The following is a 15,144-nucleotide window of genomic DNA, read 5'->3' as shown; positions in this document are numbered from 1 at the left end:
AAATACACTTTTATTTCTTAGGCCAGCCAGCCTAAACACCTTTCTGGGAGTCAGCAATCCGTGGCCCACAGGCTGAATGTGGCTTGTGGCCTATTTGTACACAGCCCTGAGTCGAGAATGGTTTTTACATTTTTTAAGGGGTTGTAACCAAAACCAAACCAGAGAATATGTAACAAAAAACCATACATGGTCTACAGAGCCTAAAATATTTATGATATGGCCGTTTATAGAAAAGTCTGCAGACCTTTCATTTATATCAATGTTGTACAGATTCAGGCAGTGCAACTGTAAGTCCAAGATAAGGTTCATTTATTCCCATCAGGAATATAAGTAACTTTCTGAAAAGGTATCTTCTGATGTCATCTGTCGATTTCTTTTCAATTTTTTCTTCATTTTCAACGTCATTAAAGTTCGTCCTTATCTCTTTTCTCATGATTTTGGAGCTTTTCCAATTTTTCATATATTAAGGTAGCAATCTCTTTTGCATCTCTGGAGTCTATTTGCTCTCCCCAAGTATTTCTCTTTGCCCTTTCATAAGGATACAATCTCACAGTCGGATAGGCTCTGATACCAGCTTTCTGGCAAGTTTGAGCATAAGCCTGACAGTCTACTTTTCCAGCTTTTACTTTTCCTTTAAGTGTCCTAGCCAAGAGCTCAAACTCTGGAGCAAAGTTCTGGCAAGGTCCACACCAAGGAGCATAGAAATCAACCACCCAATGGTTTTTCCCTTGTAAAACCTTTTCATTGAAAGTCTGAGGTGTTAGATCTATAGATGCTTGAGGTAAAAATCCTAGACCCCAGATTCTTAGGGAATAAGCATCTCTATTCCAACCATTGTAACTATGATATTCATAAGCTTTATTTGATTTTTGGGGAAAAAATCTTATCTCAGGGTATCTCCAAACATTTTCTTGGGCACAAAAAGAATGATACTGTTGGCAGTCTATACTGCCCACATTGATCAGTCCAATTAATGTCCGGGCCATTCTTTTCCATTCTGGCATTAAGATTTGACATGGATGACACCATGGAGAATAGAAATCAACCATCCAGACTTCATCATGCTTTCTTTGTTTAACCAGTTCGTTGAAAGTGGTAGGTGTCAAAGAGATCACTGAAGGATTCATAAGATCCTCTACGAACTCCAAGATCTGTTCAGCAGAGTGATGTCCTTCATATTCATGAATGTTGGACTGGTTGAATACCACTGTTGTTGGATAAGCCTGAATGTTATACATGTTACAGAGTCCTTCATGAATTGTACAGTCTAATGTACCAAACTTAAGCTGACCATAAAGATGCTTTGATGCTTTTCGCAGCTCTGGCAATAAAGCTCGACATGGTGGACACCAAGGGGCAAAAAAATCAACTAGCCATGGTTCTTTTTCATTGGCAGGAAAATTTTGAGGTCCAAGTGTGGTAACATGAGAATTGACACTTTCCTTGGCAAAGGCAAGTATGTCATATAGAATCTTCTTTCCATGATGAATTTCAAATTCTTTGGTTCCCTGTCCTTTAAATACTGCTAGACATGGCTGAAAAACATAGAAGTTACTACAGACGTCTGGTGCAGAGGAACAGTCAAACTTGCCAATTTGAATATGTTCATTTTTAAGTAGAGTTTTTAGTTTCTTCAACTCAGGATCATTTGAATTTTCATTTTGTCCAAATTGAAAAAATAAGAGCCACCGATGATGAGCTAAACGATCCTGTAGTGAATTTGCTGAAAGGAGTTCAAAATCTGGAAGATTATGCATTATTTCCAAATAAATTTCTTTAGCATCCAATGAATTAAGAAACAAAATACCGCTTTTCTCTTTGTTATTTAAAGTGGCTCCAGGAGGAAAATAGGCAGTCGTACTTGTTGTAATATCCAAACTTTTACAAAGGTTGTCCTGGGTGGCACAGTCCACCCATCCCACATTAACAAGACCATCCAACATACCACTTAACCTGAGACATGTCTGTGAGGTCAAACAATCGCTTCCTTCGGAACAAAAAGTGATCAGCCAGCCAATACCAGCAGCAAATGCAGTTTGTATGGAGTTAACAAAATTTCCTGTCCATAATTCTGTCACTGTGCTTCTAACATGCTGCATGGCAAAATTCATTAAACTTTCCTTTGATCTGTCACCATGGTATTTCACTGCAGCCATTCCAGACCTAAAAACGAAAAGGCTGGGATAACTGTTGACTCCTTTCATTCGGCAAAGCATTCTATCATCGCCACAGTTAACTGCTCCAATTCGAAGCAATCCATCTACTACTTTTGCAAAGTCTCTCCATGTGGGAGCTAAATCATGGCAGTGTGAACACCCTGGGGAGTAAAAGTTCACAAACCACAGTTCTCCAGAATTAACAGCAGCATCAAATTCTCTTCTATCCAATGTTATGATTTCAGGATCATCATCATAAATACCAAAATCATAACGGTAGTAATTCCAGCTTTCATACTGGCCTCCTTGATTATCTGCAAGTCCCTTTTCTCCATATTTGTCGTATTTTTTCCGCAGATCTTCATCTTTGAGTACTTCATATGCTCTATTTACTTTCAAAAAATCACTATGTGCATTTGGGTTATTCGGGTTTTTATCAGGATGTAGCTTCAATGCCAATTTCTTGAAAGCTTGTCTTATTTCTCTACTGCTTGCAGTTTTGGATACTCCAAGTAAACTGTAAAAATCCTGATCTGTACCCACTAAAATGGCCATATACATTACTAGAAAAAAGAGCATGACCCTTTTCAAGTCTCTGACATAGTCATCTTTATTTAACCAGACTCCCATTGTTTTTCTTGTACAAGTTCTGATTTAAATAAACATTAAGATAATGCCACTGGTTCCAGTTGATGTAATATGCAAATTTGAGAACTTCTGTCCACATTACTCCAAAAGTGAAACAGGCATCATAAATTGTCTCCCCAAATGTTAATCTGTGAACGGTTTTCGATTCATTTCTAATCCTTTCTTCTCACGTCACCAAAAAAACTCTCTGACCGCTGGGCCGCCGCGCCTGTGATGCGGTTGGACCAGCCACACCGGCAGCTACCAGCGCAGCCGGCTCCGGTCTGCTCCTCGCGCGGCGGTCTCCTAGGCGAGGCGGGGCGGGGCCTGGCGCGGTGCATTGTGGGAAAGGCGTGGAGGCCGCAGCTTGGGAGGATTCGCCTAAGGACCTGCGGGCCGAACGGGGTGGGGAGTGCGGTGTAGGTTTAGGTTGACGTGGCCCTCGGCGCGGAATCCGGCTCCGGGTCCGGCTCCGGCTTCAACCCGGAGCTGAAGAACACGCTGTAACCACTACGCCCGCGCACCCGCACCATTGCGGCGACCATTGCGGCGGATGCGCGCCGCGGACCCCACATTTTTTTTTTGATAACTTGCTTTATTTGTATTTTGCTCCCTTACTACTAATGCAGCAAATGGCAATTTTTTTTCCAATGGAAATAAAACCATTGTGATATTAAATATGATAATAATTTCTTCCTGGACCGTCACAGTAGTCTTCTAATTGCTTTCCTTGTTCCCAGAAGAACAGTGTGTATCCTCTACACTGCCTGACAGTCAGGTTTAAAACACAGACTGGCCACACTATTGTCCTTAAAACTTTAGCCTCCTTCCCTGCCCTGTGCTTTCTAGGTCAGCACGGCCTGATAGGAATATTGTATCGTAAGCCACATTTTGAAAAGTAAAAAGAAATAGGTGAATACATTTTAACAACTTACTTAGTCCAAAATATCCAAAATATTATCATTTCAACAGGCGTCACATTTCAAGTGGCCACATGTAGCTAGTGTCTGGGGAATTCCTCACTACAAGTAAGACTTTATAGATACGATTAGCTTCCCTGAGGTCTCCAACCTTGCTGATACCCATTTGGACCGTTTTCCAGCCACTCTGAACTCCTTTCAAGACATGAGCTCTAAGAGGTTTTAATAGGATGCAACTACAAGGTACTTAAAGAATGGAATAACAAGATTCAGCAGATGTCATTGAGCAGGAAGAAATAGCAAGTAGGTAGAGAGATGCAAAATTCAACAGACTCAGAGGTCACAGCTTGGGTACTGAGAGCTATGATGAAAGAGGGACAAAAGAGAGATAACAAACAAAGGAAAAAAAATAAAGAAAAATACTAAACTAATAATTTGTAAAAAATCTTTTTTGTTCTATACCTGAGATGTTTGGGGGATCAAACAATTAGAAATGATCTGAGGAAACTGACAGAGGGCAGGCAAAGCCAGAGGCTGTCTCACCAGGTGCATTTCATCACTAACCTTTTAAGGCTGGCAAAATCCACTTAAAAAATTATAAGCGAATGGATTTCTCTTTCAAGCCATGATGGAGCAGCTGGTATCAGGATTGTTCTTTTACCATACATAATTAAAAGTTTGGACAATATATCAGTGATTTGCAAAGACTGAACAATGGGTAGTGCAGGATTGTAATAAATGGGGTAAAAAGAAAAACAAATGAGGTGAGACTTTTGATCTCTCTAGCTATATGCCTGGAGGCATTTCCTGAACCTCAGCACAAGGAGGGAGGTTCCAGCTGGAGCAAGGCAGACTAATTGAGCCGAGGAGAAAAAGAGTGGAGTTCGCGGAGCCTAAAGTAGTTAGAAGGTGCAGAGCAAAGTACTGGAGTGCAGGAAGCTATAAAGATGAAAAGTTTTCAGAAAATGGCACGGGGCTCCACTTGAATCTTGGATAATCTGGAAAACTCAGCAGTGGTCACAGGACTGGAAAAGGTCAGTTTTCATTCCAACCCCAAAGAAAGGCAATGCCAAAGAATGTTCAAACTACAGCACAATTGCACTCATCTCACACGCGAGCAAAGTAGTGCTCAAAATTCTCCAAGCCAGGCTTCAACAGCATGTGAACTGTGAACTTCCAGATGTTCAAGCTGGATTTAGAAAAGGCGGAGGAACCAGAGATCAAATTGCCAACATTCACTGGATCAGCAAAAAAGCAAGAGAGTTCCAGAAAAACATCTACTTCTGCTTTATTGACTACTCTAAAGCCTGTGACTGTGTGGATCACAAAAAACTGTGGAAAATTCTTCAGGAAATGGGAATACCAGACCACCTGACCTGCCTCCTGAGAAATCTGTATGCAGGTCAAGAAGCAACAGTTAGAACTGGACATGGAACAACAGACTGGTTCCAAATCGGGAAAGGAGTAGGTCAAGCTTGTATATCATCACCCTGCTTATTTAACTTATATGCAGAGCAAATCATGTGAAACGCTGGGCTGGGGGAAGCACAAGCTGAAATCAAGATTGCCGGGAGAAATAACAATAACCTCAGATAGGCAGATAATACCACCCTTATTATGGAAGAAAGCAAAAAAGAAATAAAGAGCCTCTTGATGAAAGTGAAAGAGGAAAGTGAAAAAGTTGGCTTAAAAGTCAACATTCAGAAAACTAAGATCATGGCATCTGATCCCATCACTTACTTCATGGCAAATAGATGGGGAAACAATGGAAATAGTGACAGACTTTATCTTGGGGGGCTCCAAAATCACTGCAGATGGTGACTGCAGCCATGAAATTAAAAGATGCTTGCTCCTTGGAAGAAAAGCTATGACCAACCTAGACAGCATATTAAAAAGCAGAGACATTACTTTGCCAACAAAGGTCCATCTAGTCAGGGCTATGGTTTTTCCAGTAGTCATGTATGGATGTGAGAGTTGGACTATAGAGAAAGCGGAGCACCAAAGAATTGATGCTTTTGAACTGTGGTGTTGGAGAAGACTCTTGAGAGTCCCTTGGACTGCAAGGAGATCCAACCAGTCCATCCTAAAGGAAATCAGTCCTGAATATGCACTGGAAGAACTGATGCTGAAGCTGAAACTCCAGTACTTTGGCCACCTGATGTGAAGAACCAACTCATTGGAAAAGAGCCTGATGTTGGGAAAGATTGAAGGCGGGAGGAGAAGGGGATGACAGAGGATGAGATGGCTGGATGGTATCACTGAAATGATGGACATGAGTTTTAGTAGGCTCTGGGAGTTAGTGATGGACTGGGAAGCCTGGTGTGCTGCAGTCTATGGGGTCTCAAAGAGTGAACTGAACTGATTAGGGAAAGATTAACTGTTTGGGGAAAAATTTATAATCTGAACAACTCCTGCAGCTCACACACAATTGGGAAACATATGGCCTAAGAAGATTAAGAGATCTAATTTGAATGATCAAGGCATTCAATAGATACCTTCCAAAAGGCCATGCTGTAGGAGGAGAGCTAACATAGCCCAAGAATAAAGGTTAATCCTAATCTAGCTTAACAGAACATAAGAACAAATTTCAAAAAGATTAGACTGATCTGCAAGTAAATTAACTGAGTCCTCCATTCAACTAAAAAAGAAAAATTAAACTCATAAAATTATCTTTGGTAGAAGACAATAATATACTCAATAATGTAAAATTATAAATGACCAGCAATGATAAATTACCAGACATGCAAAGAAGCAGAAAAATATGACTTACCAGTTAATAGGGAGATATCCAGAATTAATGGAAATAATAAAATTAGAAAATAAAAATTTAAAAATATCTACCATAACTTCCCAGGTGGTGCTAGTGCTAAAGAATCTGCCTACCAGTGTAGGAGACATGGGTTTGATCTCTAAGTAGGGAAGATCCCCTGGAGGAGGAAATGGCAACCCACTCCAGTATTCTTGCCTGGGAAATCCCATGGACAGAAGAGCCTGGAGGGCCACAGTCCATAGGGTCACAAAGAGTTGGACACAACTAAGACACACACACACAGACACACACACACACCATAAATATATTCAAGATCTAAAGGAAAACATGGACACATGAGTTAGAATAGAAATTTTAACAATGGATGTAACAAAAGATTGCGCACTACAGAAGAAAAGATCAGTAAACTGAAGCATGGCAATAGAAACTATTTTATTGAAGTAGATAGAGAAGAAAAGGCTGAAAAATTGAATAGAACCAGAGTGACTGGTGAGAAAATAACAAGCATTTTAGTATATACAAAATTGGAATCCTGGGGAAGATGCTAAATTAAGTATTTGAAGATATAATGGCTGAAAATGTCTAACATTGACTTTTAAAAATGAATCCATACATACAAGAAACTCAACAATCCCCAAGCAGGATAAATCCAGTGAAAATCACACTGATGCACATCATAGAAAAACCAATGAAATCTAATGATCTTTGTATTTCAATTTCCTCATCTATAAAATAGAGATGCTACAAAACTTATCTCATTGTGCTCCTGTGAGGAGTAGATAAGGGAAAGCAGTAGAATGGGGCCTGGTGTAGAGCAGACGATTTATTTATTATTATTATTATTATTACTGTTATTCTGATGAACTTTTCCTATTTTATTTGTGCTTCTATAAGGCTTTGCAGAATTTACTAACAATCTATTTTATTTATTTCTAATTAAACTCAATCTTTCCCCCTTCTAGGCCAAAATATCTTACCTCTGATTAAAAATACATGCTTAACATATAATTTGATATTTTAATTGTGAAATGATACATATTCACCAAGTCTGAGTTTAATAAATATGTGTATTTTTATACTTGATTATGAGAAATAATTGACAAGTAATTGAAAGCACATAAGGAAAATCACAGTTAACACAGTAAGTGATAATTAAGCCAATTATGTTTTCTTCATTTACAGGATGACTATAACTTTGTCTGGAGAGTGCTGAGCATGTTGCTGAAAAGTAAATACTTTAGATGAGGCAGTCATTTGGATAACTTAAGTTATACTAAATATAGTACAAAGTTAAATTAAATTCCACTTTCTCTAAAATACTCTTTCCTGGATAAGCAGTTATATAAAGAATTTCTTTAATGTATGAGAAAATTGTATGAGTCATAAAAATTACTGGAAATACTGTCCATTTTTTATGGGTGATATCCATTCCCTAGTCATCTCCATGTCATGACAAATACTTTTCTCAATTAAACATTACAGGAAGGGCAAGGATATCCTGCAAAACTCTCTGAGTTGAGAATGCTACTAGAATAACTACTTCTTAAATGTTTACACATCGTAAATTCTCTAGTGAAATCAGCCTTGATTATACATTAAAGACTGTTTTCTTTTTTCCTAATTATTATCCTGGTCAGGATACACCAGTGGGATATTTGACTTTTAAAAATAAATCCATACATACAAGAACTATAATTCTTGTATTGGATTATAATCAGAGGACTTAAATGTATTGCCTTTCCTACCCAGAGCTGCAGGATGGACAGGCTCTGATTTGCCTGGTGGCCCCATCTGTCCTTTCAGCCCTCCCAGGAGACTGGGAGCCAGGAGTCTCCAGGGACATGAACCTCAGAAGACAAGTGTCCACTTTCAGACAGTAAACTGCTTCAGAACGTGCCCAAATGAGTCAATAACAAAATAGCATATGCAGTGGAAACCTCTGGCACTTTGACTTGACAAGACAATCCGACAGTAATATCTAAAAGGAACAGTGGGATTTAGGTCCACTCAAGGGAAGATATCGGAGAAGGCAATGGCACCCCACTCCAGTACGCTTGCCTGGAAAATCCCATAGACAGAGGAGCCTGGTAGGCTCCAGTCCCTGGGGTCGCTAGGAGTCGGACACGACTGGGCGACTTCACTTTCACTTTTCACTTTCATGCATTGGAGAAGGAAATGGCAACCCACTCCGGTGTTCTTGCCTGGAGAATCCCAGGGACGGGGGAGCCTGGTGGGCTGCCGTCTATGGGGTCGCACAGAGTCGGACACAACTGAAGCAACTTAGCAGCAGCAGCAAGGGAAGATATAAAAGCATTCCAAATATTTTTAGCCATTTTTTTTCTTTGTTTTTATAAAGAAAATAAGAGTACATATAACTCTTAAGGTAGTTGTCATGAGTCATTATCTTGCCCCTCTACTGTGAAAAGAAAGCTAAATTTATTGATGAGTCATTTAAGGTTCTTATCAGAAACCAATTTAGGAACCTGTTTTAAAACTAATAATGAAATAGTTACTTGGTGGTGGTTTAGTCGCTAAGTCATGTCCTACTCTTGTGACGCCATGGACTGTAGCCCATCAGGCTCCTCCGTCCACAGGATTTTCCAGGCAAGAATATTATAGTGGGCTGCCATTTCCTTTTCCAGGGGATCTTCCTGACCCGGGGATTGAACCCAGGTCTCCTGCACTGCAGGTAGATTCTTTACTGACTGAGCTACCAGGGAAGCCCTAAAATAGTTACTTACCCTCTTGAAATTCAAGTCTAAGATGATTTTCATATCTCTTTCTGCTTAGTAAGTTCAGTTTTTCATTTGCCCTTTGAGGCTCCTTTTAATACAACCAATTTGATATTTTAGATGGATTATATCAATTTGTTAAAGCTAAAACTAATAATGGATTGAAACTCAGTATACATACCAGATTAATTAATTAAATTGCTTTAGATATATTTATATCTTTCAGCATAATTGACTGCAAATGAGGTCAAGCTGGCTTCCGAATGAAGCTTAAAAATCATTGCCTTTCACAGTACTTTTCTGCTGAATTAAGGGAAGAACGTGTATAGGTTATCACAATTAATGCAATTAATTTAGAACAAATTCCTAAGGGAGGAACCTGTGGAACCTAGTAACAGGTCAGATTTTGTTTGTTTGTTTTTGATAAGGCATATTTTGTAGCTAGAAGTGTTTGTGACTTTCCTTTGACATGTAAGCAAAAGGGGAAATGCACGTTGGCCCCCACCATCACTCTGAGAGACCCAAGTTCTGTTCTAAGTGTACTTTCTCTCCAGTCGACACAGTCTTTCTTTCACCTGAAAAATGCAGACACTCTCTAGGAAAGAGGTAAATGATATGGGACTCAAGTGTCTTTTCTTTGGACACATTTTTGGGGAGTAACGTAATATCACTTCTATTTTATACATTCTCACGCACACGGTTAATCTAATGGCAACAAACGATAATTGGGACCGAAAGAATTTAACTGTTATAATCTTATCTATGCAGTCTTATATTTTGATAATGAATTAACTAGAAGTTTAATTTAAATGAGGGCCTGAATTTGGGGAATTTTACTGTAATATAAGCATAGATATTTTATTTTTTAATGTATCAGTTCAGTTCAGTCGCTCAGTCATGTCTGACTCTTTGCAACCCCATGGACTGCAGCACGCCAGGCTCCTCTATCTAGGGAATTCTCCAGGCAAAAACTCTGGAGTGGATAGCCATTCCCTTCTCCAAGGGATTTTCCCGACTCAGGGATAGAACCCAGGTCTGCATCGAGGACAGACTCTTTACCATCTGAGCCATCAATCTGTAAGCATTTTAACTACTGTAGTGCTATATGCAAGATTCTTCCACTAGAGGGCCCCTTAACTAAATATATTGAAGGGAAGTGAAAAAAGGTTTTTTTCCCCTATGATTAAAAGACCATTAAAAAACATCAAATGACTTTTACATCTCTACCATTAATACATATCAGTGGAAAGTTACTTCCAATGAAAACATACAGATACTCACCAGAGCTTTATAATGTGAGGAGTCTACGATAAAGGAGAACGTCATAAGCAAAATAAAAAAATGAAATCTTACTATATTAGAGCTAGAGGGAAAGCGAAAACCACCAACAAAAAAACTTAAAAGTAATTAATTTAGAAATAGCCTAACCTCATTCCAAATCCTGTTTGTTTAAAGGAAGCAATCTTAGAAATAATCTTTTAGTCAGTCAGTCAGTCAGTTCGATCGCTCAGTTGTGTCCGACTCTTTGCGACCCTATGGACTGCAGCACGCCAGGCCTCCCTGTCCATCACCAACTCCCGGTGTTTACTCAAACTCATGTCCATTGAGTAGGGGATGCCATCCAACCATCTCATCCTCTGTCGTCCCCTTCTCCTCCCGCCTCCAATCTTTCCCAGCGTCAGGGTCTTTTCAAATGAGTTAGATCTTTGCATCAAGTGGCCAAAATATTATGTGAAACAATCTTTCACATTCTCAATTTCACCAAAATTGGAGAAGTCAAGGCTCAAAGAGGGAAAGTAATTTGCACAGGGACAGAGCATCAGTTACTGCAGAGTCCAGACCAGACTCCAAGCCCCACTGCCAGGCTTTCCCCAGTTGTCTCTAATGTAGCTTTATTCTCCACCTCTACTGATATCTGTCAATATCTGTCAGTCTATCTACCTACCTAGGAAGAGTCCTTGAAACCCCTGACTTTGGGGCTGAGCATGAGGTAACACTGCTGTTTTCATCATTAGAAGTGGAACTGTGTTCCTCCTGCCACACACCTCTGGCCTTAAGTTATGCTCCAGGTATCCCTTCAGGTATTTACTTCTGATTATACAAATTCATTGATTTTAATTTCTACTGTGTTATTTTAACCTCTATTGGTTTTTAGCAGTTGCTCTAGGGAGACATGTATCTTTAACTTTTCACAGACTACTTAGAGTTAACACTGTACCACTTCACATAAATGTTAACAACTTTGCAGCTGTGTAGGTTCATTTCCTACCATTCTCTGTCCCTTTATGCTATAGTTGTCATACCTATTACATGTATATAATAAGACACACCCCACAGGATGATGTCACAATCAAGTCACAGATTTGAAAAATGTTATGGGTGGAAAGATAATCTGTTTCATTTGTCCACATATTTACCATTTCTGATGTGTTTCATCGCAAGTTTCCGTCTTTGGAATTTCTCGTAGTCTAGAAGGCCTACATTCGCTTTGTTTTCTTTGATCCCAAAACGGCTTCATTTCACTTCACTCTTGTTTTTAAAACACATTCTTTTCTTTTACAACTGCTTTCCCATATGATTTTCTCTCACAGTAACCTTATCCCCATTTCATGACAAATTACTGAGAACAGGTATTAAGTGACAATATAGGTTGTACGTAGAGTAGGTCAGCACTTAAATCCAGATCCTCTGACTTGAAATTCCACAATCTTTCTACTAAACTAGTTCTTTATAAGCAAGAATATGCGTTCATGCTTATGCGGGTGTGCTGAGTCACTTCAGTTGTTTCCGACTCTTTTGTGACCCTATGGACTGTAGCCTGCCAGACTCCTCTGTCCATGGGATTCTCCAGGCATGAATACTGGAGTGGGGTGCCATTTCCTCCTCCAGGAAATCTTCCCCACCCGGGGATTGAATCCATGTGTCTTATGTCTCCTGCATTGGCAGGCAGGGTTTTATTTTAAGGCAACGGCACCCCACTCCAGTACTCTTGCTTGGAAAATCCCATGGACGGAGGAGCCTGGTAGGCTGCAGTCCATGGGGTCGCTAAGAGTCGGACACGACTGAGGGACTTCACTTTCACCTTTCACTTTCATGCATTGGAGAAGGAAATGGCAACCCACTCCAGTGTTCTTGCCTGGAGAATCCCAGGGATGGCGGAGCTGGCGGGCTGCCGTCTATGGGGTCACACAGAGTCGGACACGACTGAAGCAGCAGCAGCAGCAGCAGTGCTACCTGAGAACCGATGAAATTGCAGTAACTCAGAAAAGTAACTAATGCATGGATTAGCGATGACAAGAAAAGGAAGAAAAACCTCTTAACAAGAGAGACTTCAGATTACTGAGGAAAGTGCTCTGGATACAAACACAAGCAACCTTTAGGTTAAAAGAAATTCAATATAAAGATACTGTTCTTGCCTAAAATCATGGGACACAATAAGATTCAGGCCACAAAAGAAAGGTTGTTGAGAGCAGAGGACTTTTACATTGTAAACGGCTTTACCAGGAAACTTCCATTTCTGACTGCTCTCAAGTTAACTCAAATTGAGAAATAGCAATTAGGAACAGAAATAGAAATAGAATGAGGAATAGAAGTATAGTTATTAAGCCCTAGTACAGACAGACAAGACAGAAGGCTTATTTTTTAAGAATTGGTATTATGTTTTTGAAAAAGGAGAAACTTGTCTGCAAGCAGAATGCCAGCAGGAATCATCTCAAGCCAGATCTACCTGGCTTAAATTTTAGAGCCCCTTTTCAGGTGCATGGGTCTTTTCAAGGTTCTATGCCTAATTTTACGTTCATAATTTTGCATTACTCTTCTTAGAGCAGGCTCCCTAATTCTTTGAACTGTTTTTAAAATCTCTTTTAAAAAATCAAGGTATAGTTGACATGTTGTTCAACCGCTAAGTCATGTCTGATTCTTTGATACCCCATGAACGGTAGCATGCCAGGCTTCCCTGTCCTTCACTATCTCCTGGAGTTTGCTCAAACTCATGTCCATTGAGTCAGTGATGTCATTCAACCATCTCATCCTCTGTCACCTTAATGACTTGGCACACCACTTTTTTTGAGGGGGGAGGGTGCTTCCCTGGTAGCGCTAGTGATAAAGAACAGGCCTGCCAATGGAGGAGACATAAAAGACACGAGTTTGACCCCTGTGTGAGGAAGATCCCTTGCAAGAGGAAATGGCAACCCACTGCAGTATTCCTGCCTGGAGAATCCCATGGACAGAGGAGCTTGGTGGGATCACAAAAGAGTCAAACACGACTGAAGTGACCTAGCAGACCATTTATAGCTGACTTATAACATCTCATTAGTTTCAGGTATACAAGATAATGATTCAATATTTGTATATACTGAGAAATTATCACTACAGTAAGTGCAGTTAACATCCATTTCCACACATAGTTACAATTCCTTTTCTTATGATGAAAACTTTTAAGATCTACTCTCTAATCAACTTTTAAATATGCAATACATAGTCACCAGGCTGTATATTACACCCCATGAATTATTTATAATTGGAAGTTTGTATTTTTAGATCTCCTTAACCCATATCACTTGCCCCATCCCTACCCCCACCCCTGGCAACCACTGATCTGGTCTCTACCTATGAGCTTGGGGTTTTCTTTGCTGTTGCTTAGTTTTGGTTTTAGATTCCACTTGTGAGAACATACAGTATTTGTCTTTCTGTCTGATTTATTTCACTTAGCATAATTCCCTCAAGGTCCATCCATGTTATTGCAGATGAAAATATTTCATTCTTTTTAATGACTGAGTAGCATTCCATTGGGCTTCCATGATGGCTCAGTGGTAAAGAATACACCTGAGAAGCAGGAGATGCAGGAAACTTGGGTTTGATCCTTGGGTGGGGAAGGTTCCCCAAAGAAGGAAATGGCAACCCACTCCAATATTCTTGCCTAGAAAATTCCATGGACAGTGGAGCCTGGTGGGCTATAGTCCATGGGATTGCAAAGAGTTGGACATGACTGAGTGACTGAGCATGAGTCTTCCATTGTTCAAGTTTTGTGCATCTGTGTGCTTGTGTAGTGCGTCACATCTTCTGTATCCATTCATTTGTTGATGGATACTTAGGTTGATTCCTAATATCTTGGTTATTGCAAATAATGCTGCTCTAAACATGGGAATGTATATATCTTTTTGAGTTAGTATTTTTGTTTTCTTCTCATGTCAGTCTTGAAGGGTATTTTGTTGGATATAGAAATATGGCTGATGCTTTATCCCTTCAGCATTTTAAAGACATTCTGTTTTCTTCTGGATTTTAGATTTCTAATGAGAAGTGAGCAGTTATTTAAATCATGTGTAATATGTTGTTTTCCCCAGCTGTTCTCAAGAATTTATCTTCGGTTTCAGCATTTTGATTATATGGTGCCCAGGTGTGGTTTCTTTGCATTTATCCTCCCTGCAGTTTGCTAAGCCTACTGAATGTGTAAATTTATATCTTTCAGCAAATTTGGGAATTTTTCTTCAAATATTTGTAATGTACAACCTGTCCCTTTTCTTCTAGTACTCAAATTATAATATGTATGTTAGGCTTTTTGATATGGCTCACCAGGTTGTTAAGGTTCTGTTCTTTATTATATTTCAATATTTTTCTCTGTTCTTAAAATTGGATAATTTCTACTGATCTATAGTCAAGTTCTTCTGTAATCATCAATCTATTAAGCCATTTGTGGAATTTTTAATATATTTTATGTATTCATGCTGGAATTTCTAATTCATCCTTTTGTATAGTTTTTACTTCTCTTCTAAGATTTTCTCTGTGTTCATTCCTTATGACATAATTTCCTTTATACCACTGAACATATTAGCATAATCAAGGAAATGCAAATTAAGATCATAATAAGATGCCACTATATCTATTAGACTGGCTAAAATTTAAAAGACTAACAATACCAAGTGTTGACAAGAATACAGAGA

At 39.4% G+C, this 15,144-nt stretch overlaps 2 protein-coding genes across 2 annotated transcripts in view; both read right to left on the bottom strand.

Annotated features, from left to right (window-relative positions):
- Nucleotides 1-15,144, bottom strand: part of PNLIP (pancreatic lipase) — a 122,864-nt gene that overhangs the window by 25,053 nt on the left and 82,667 nt on the right. The window lies entirely within an intron of this gene.
- On the bottom strand, nucleotides 293-3,179 carry LOC133239445 (dnaJ homolog subfamily C member 10-like). Its single transcript, XM_061403591.1, has one exon. It carries the CDS (start codon nucleotides 2,784-2,786, stop codon nucleotides 405-407), a length of 2,382 nt encoding a protein of 793 aa, XP_061259575.1. The 5' UTR covers nucleotides 2,787-3,179; the 3' UTR covers nucleotides 293-404.

The sequence above is a fragment of the Bos javanicus genome, chromosome 26 (genome assembly GCF_032452875.1).
Source record: "Bos javanicus breed banteng chromosome 26, ARS-OSU_banteng_1.0, whole genome shotgun sequence".
NCBI lineage: Eukaryota > Metazoa > Chordata > Mammalia > Artiodactyla > Bovidae > Bos > Bos javanicus.
Note: the sequence above shows the minus strand (reverse complement) of the source record. Positions and strands in the feature narration are given on the sequence as shown.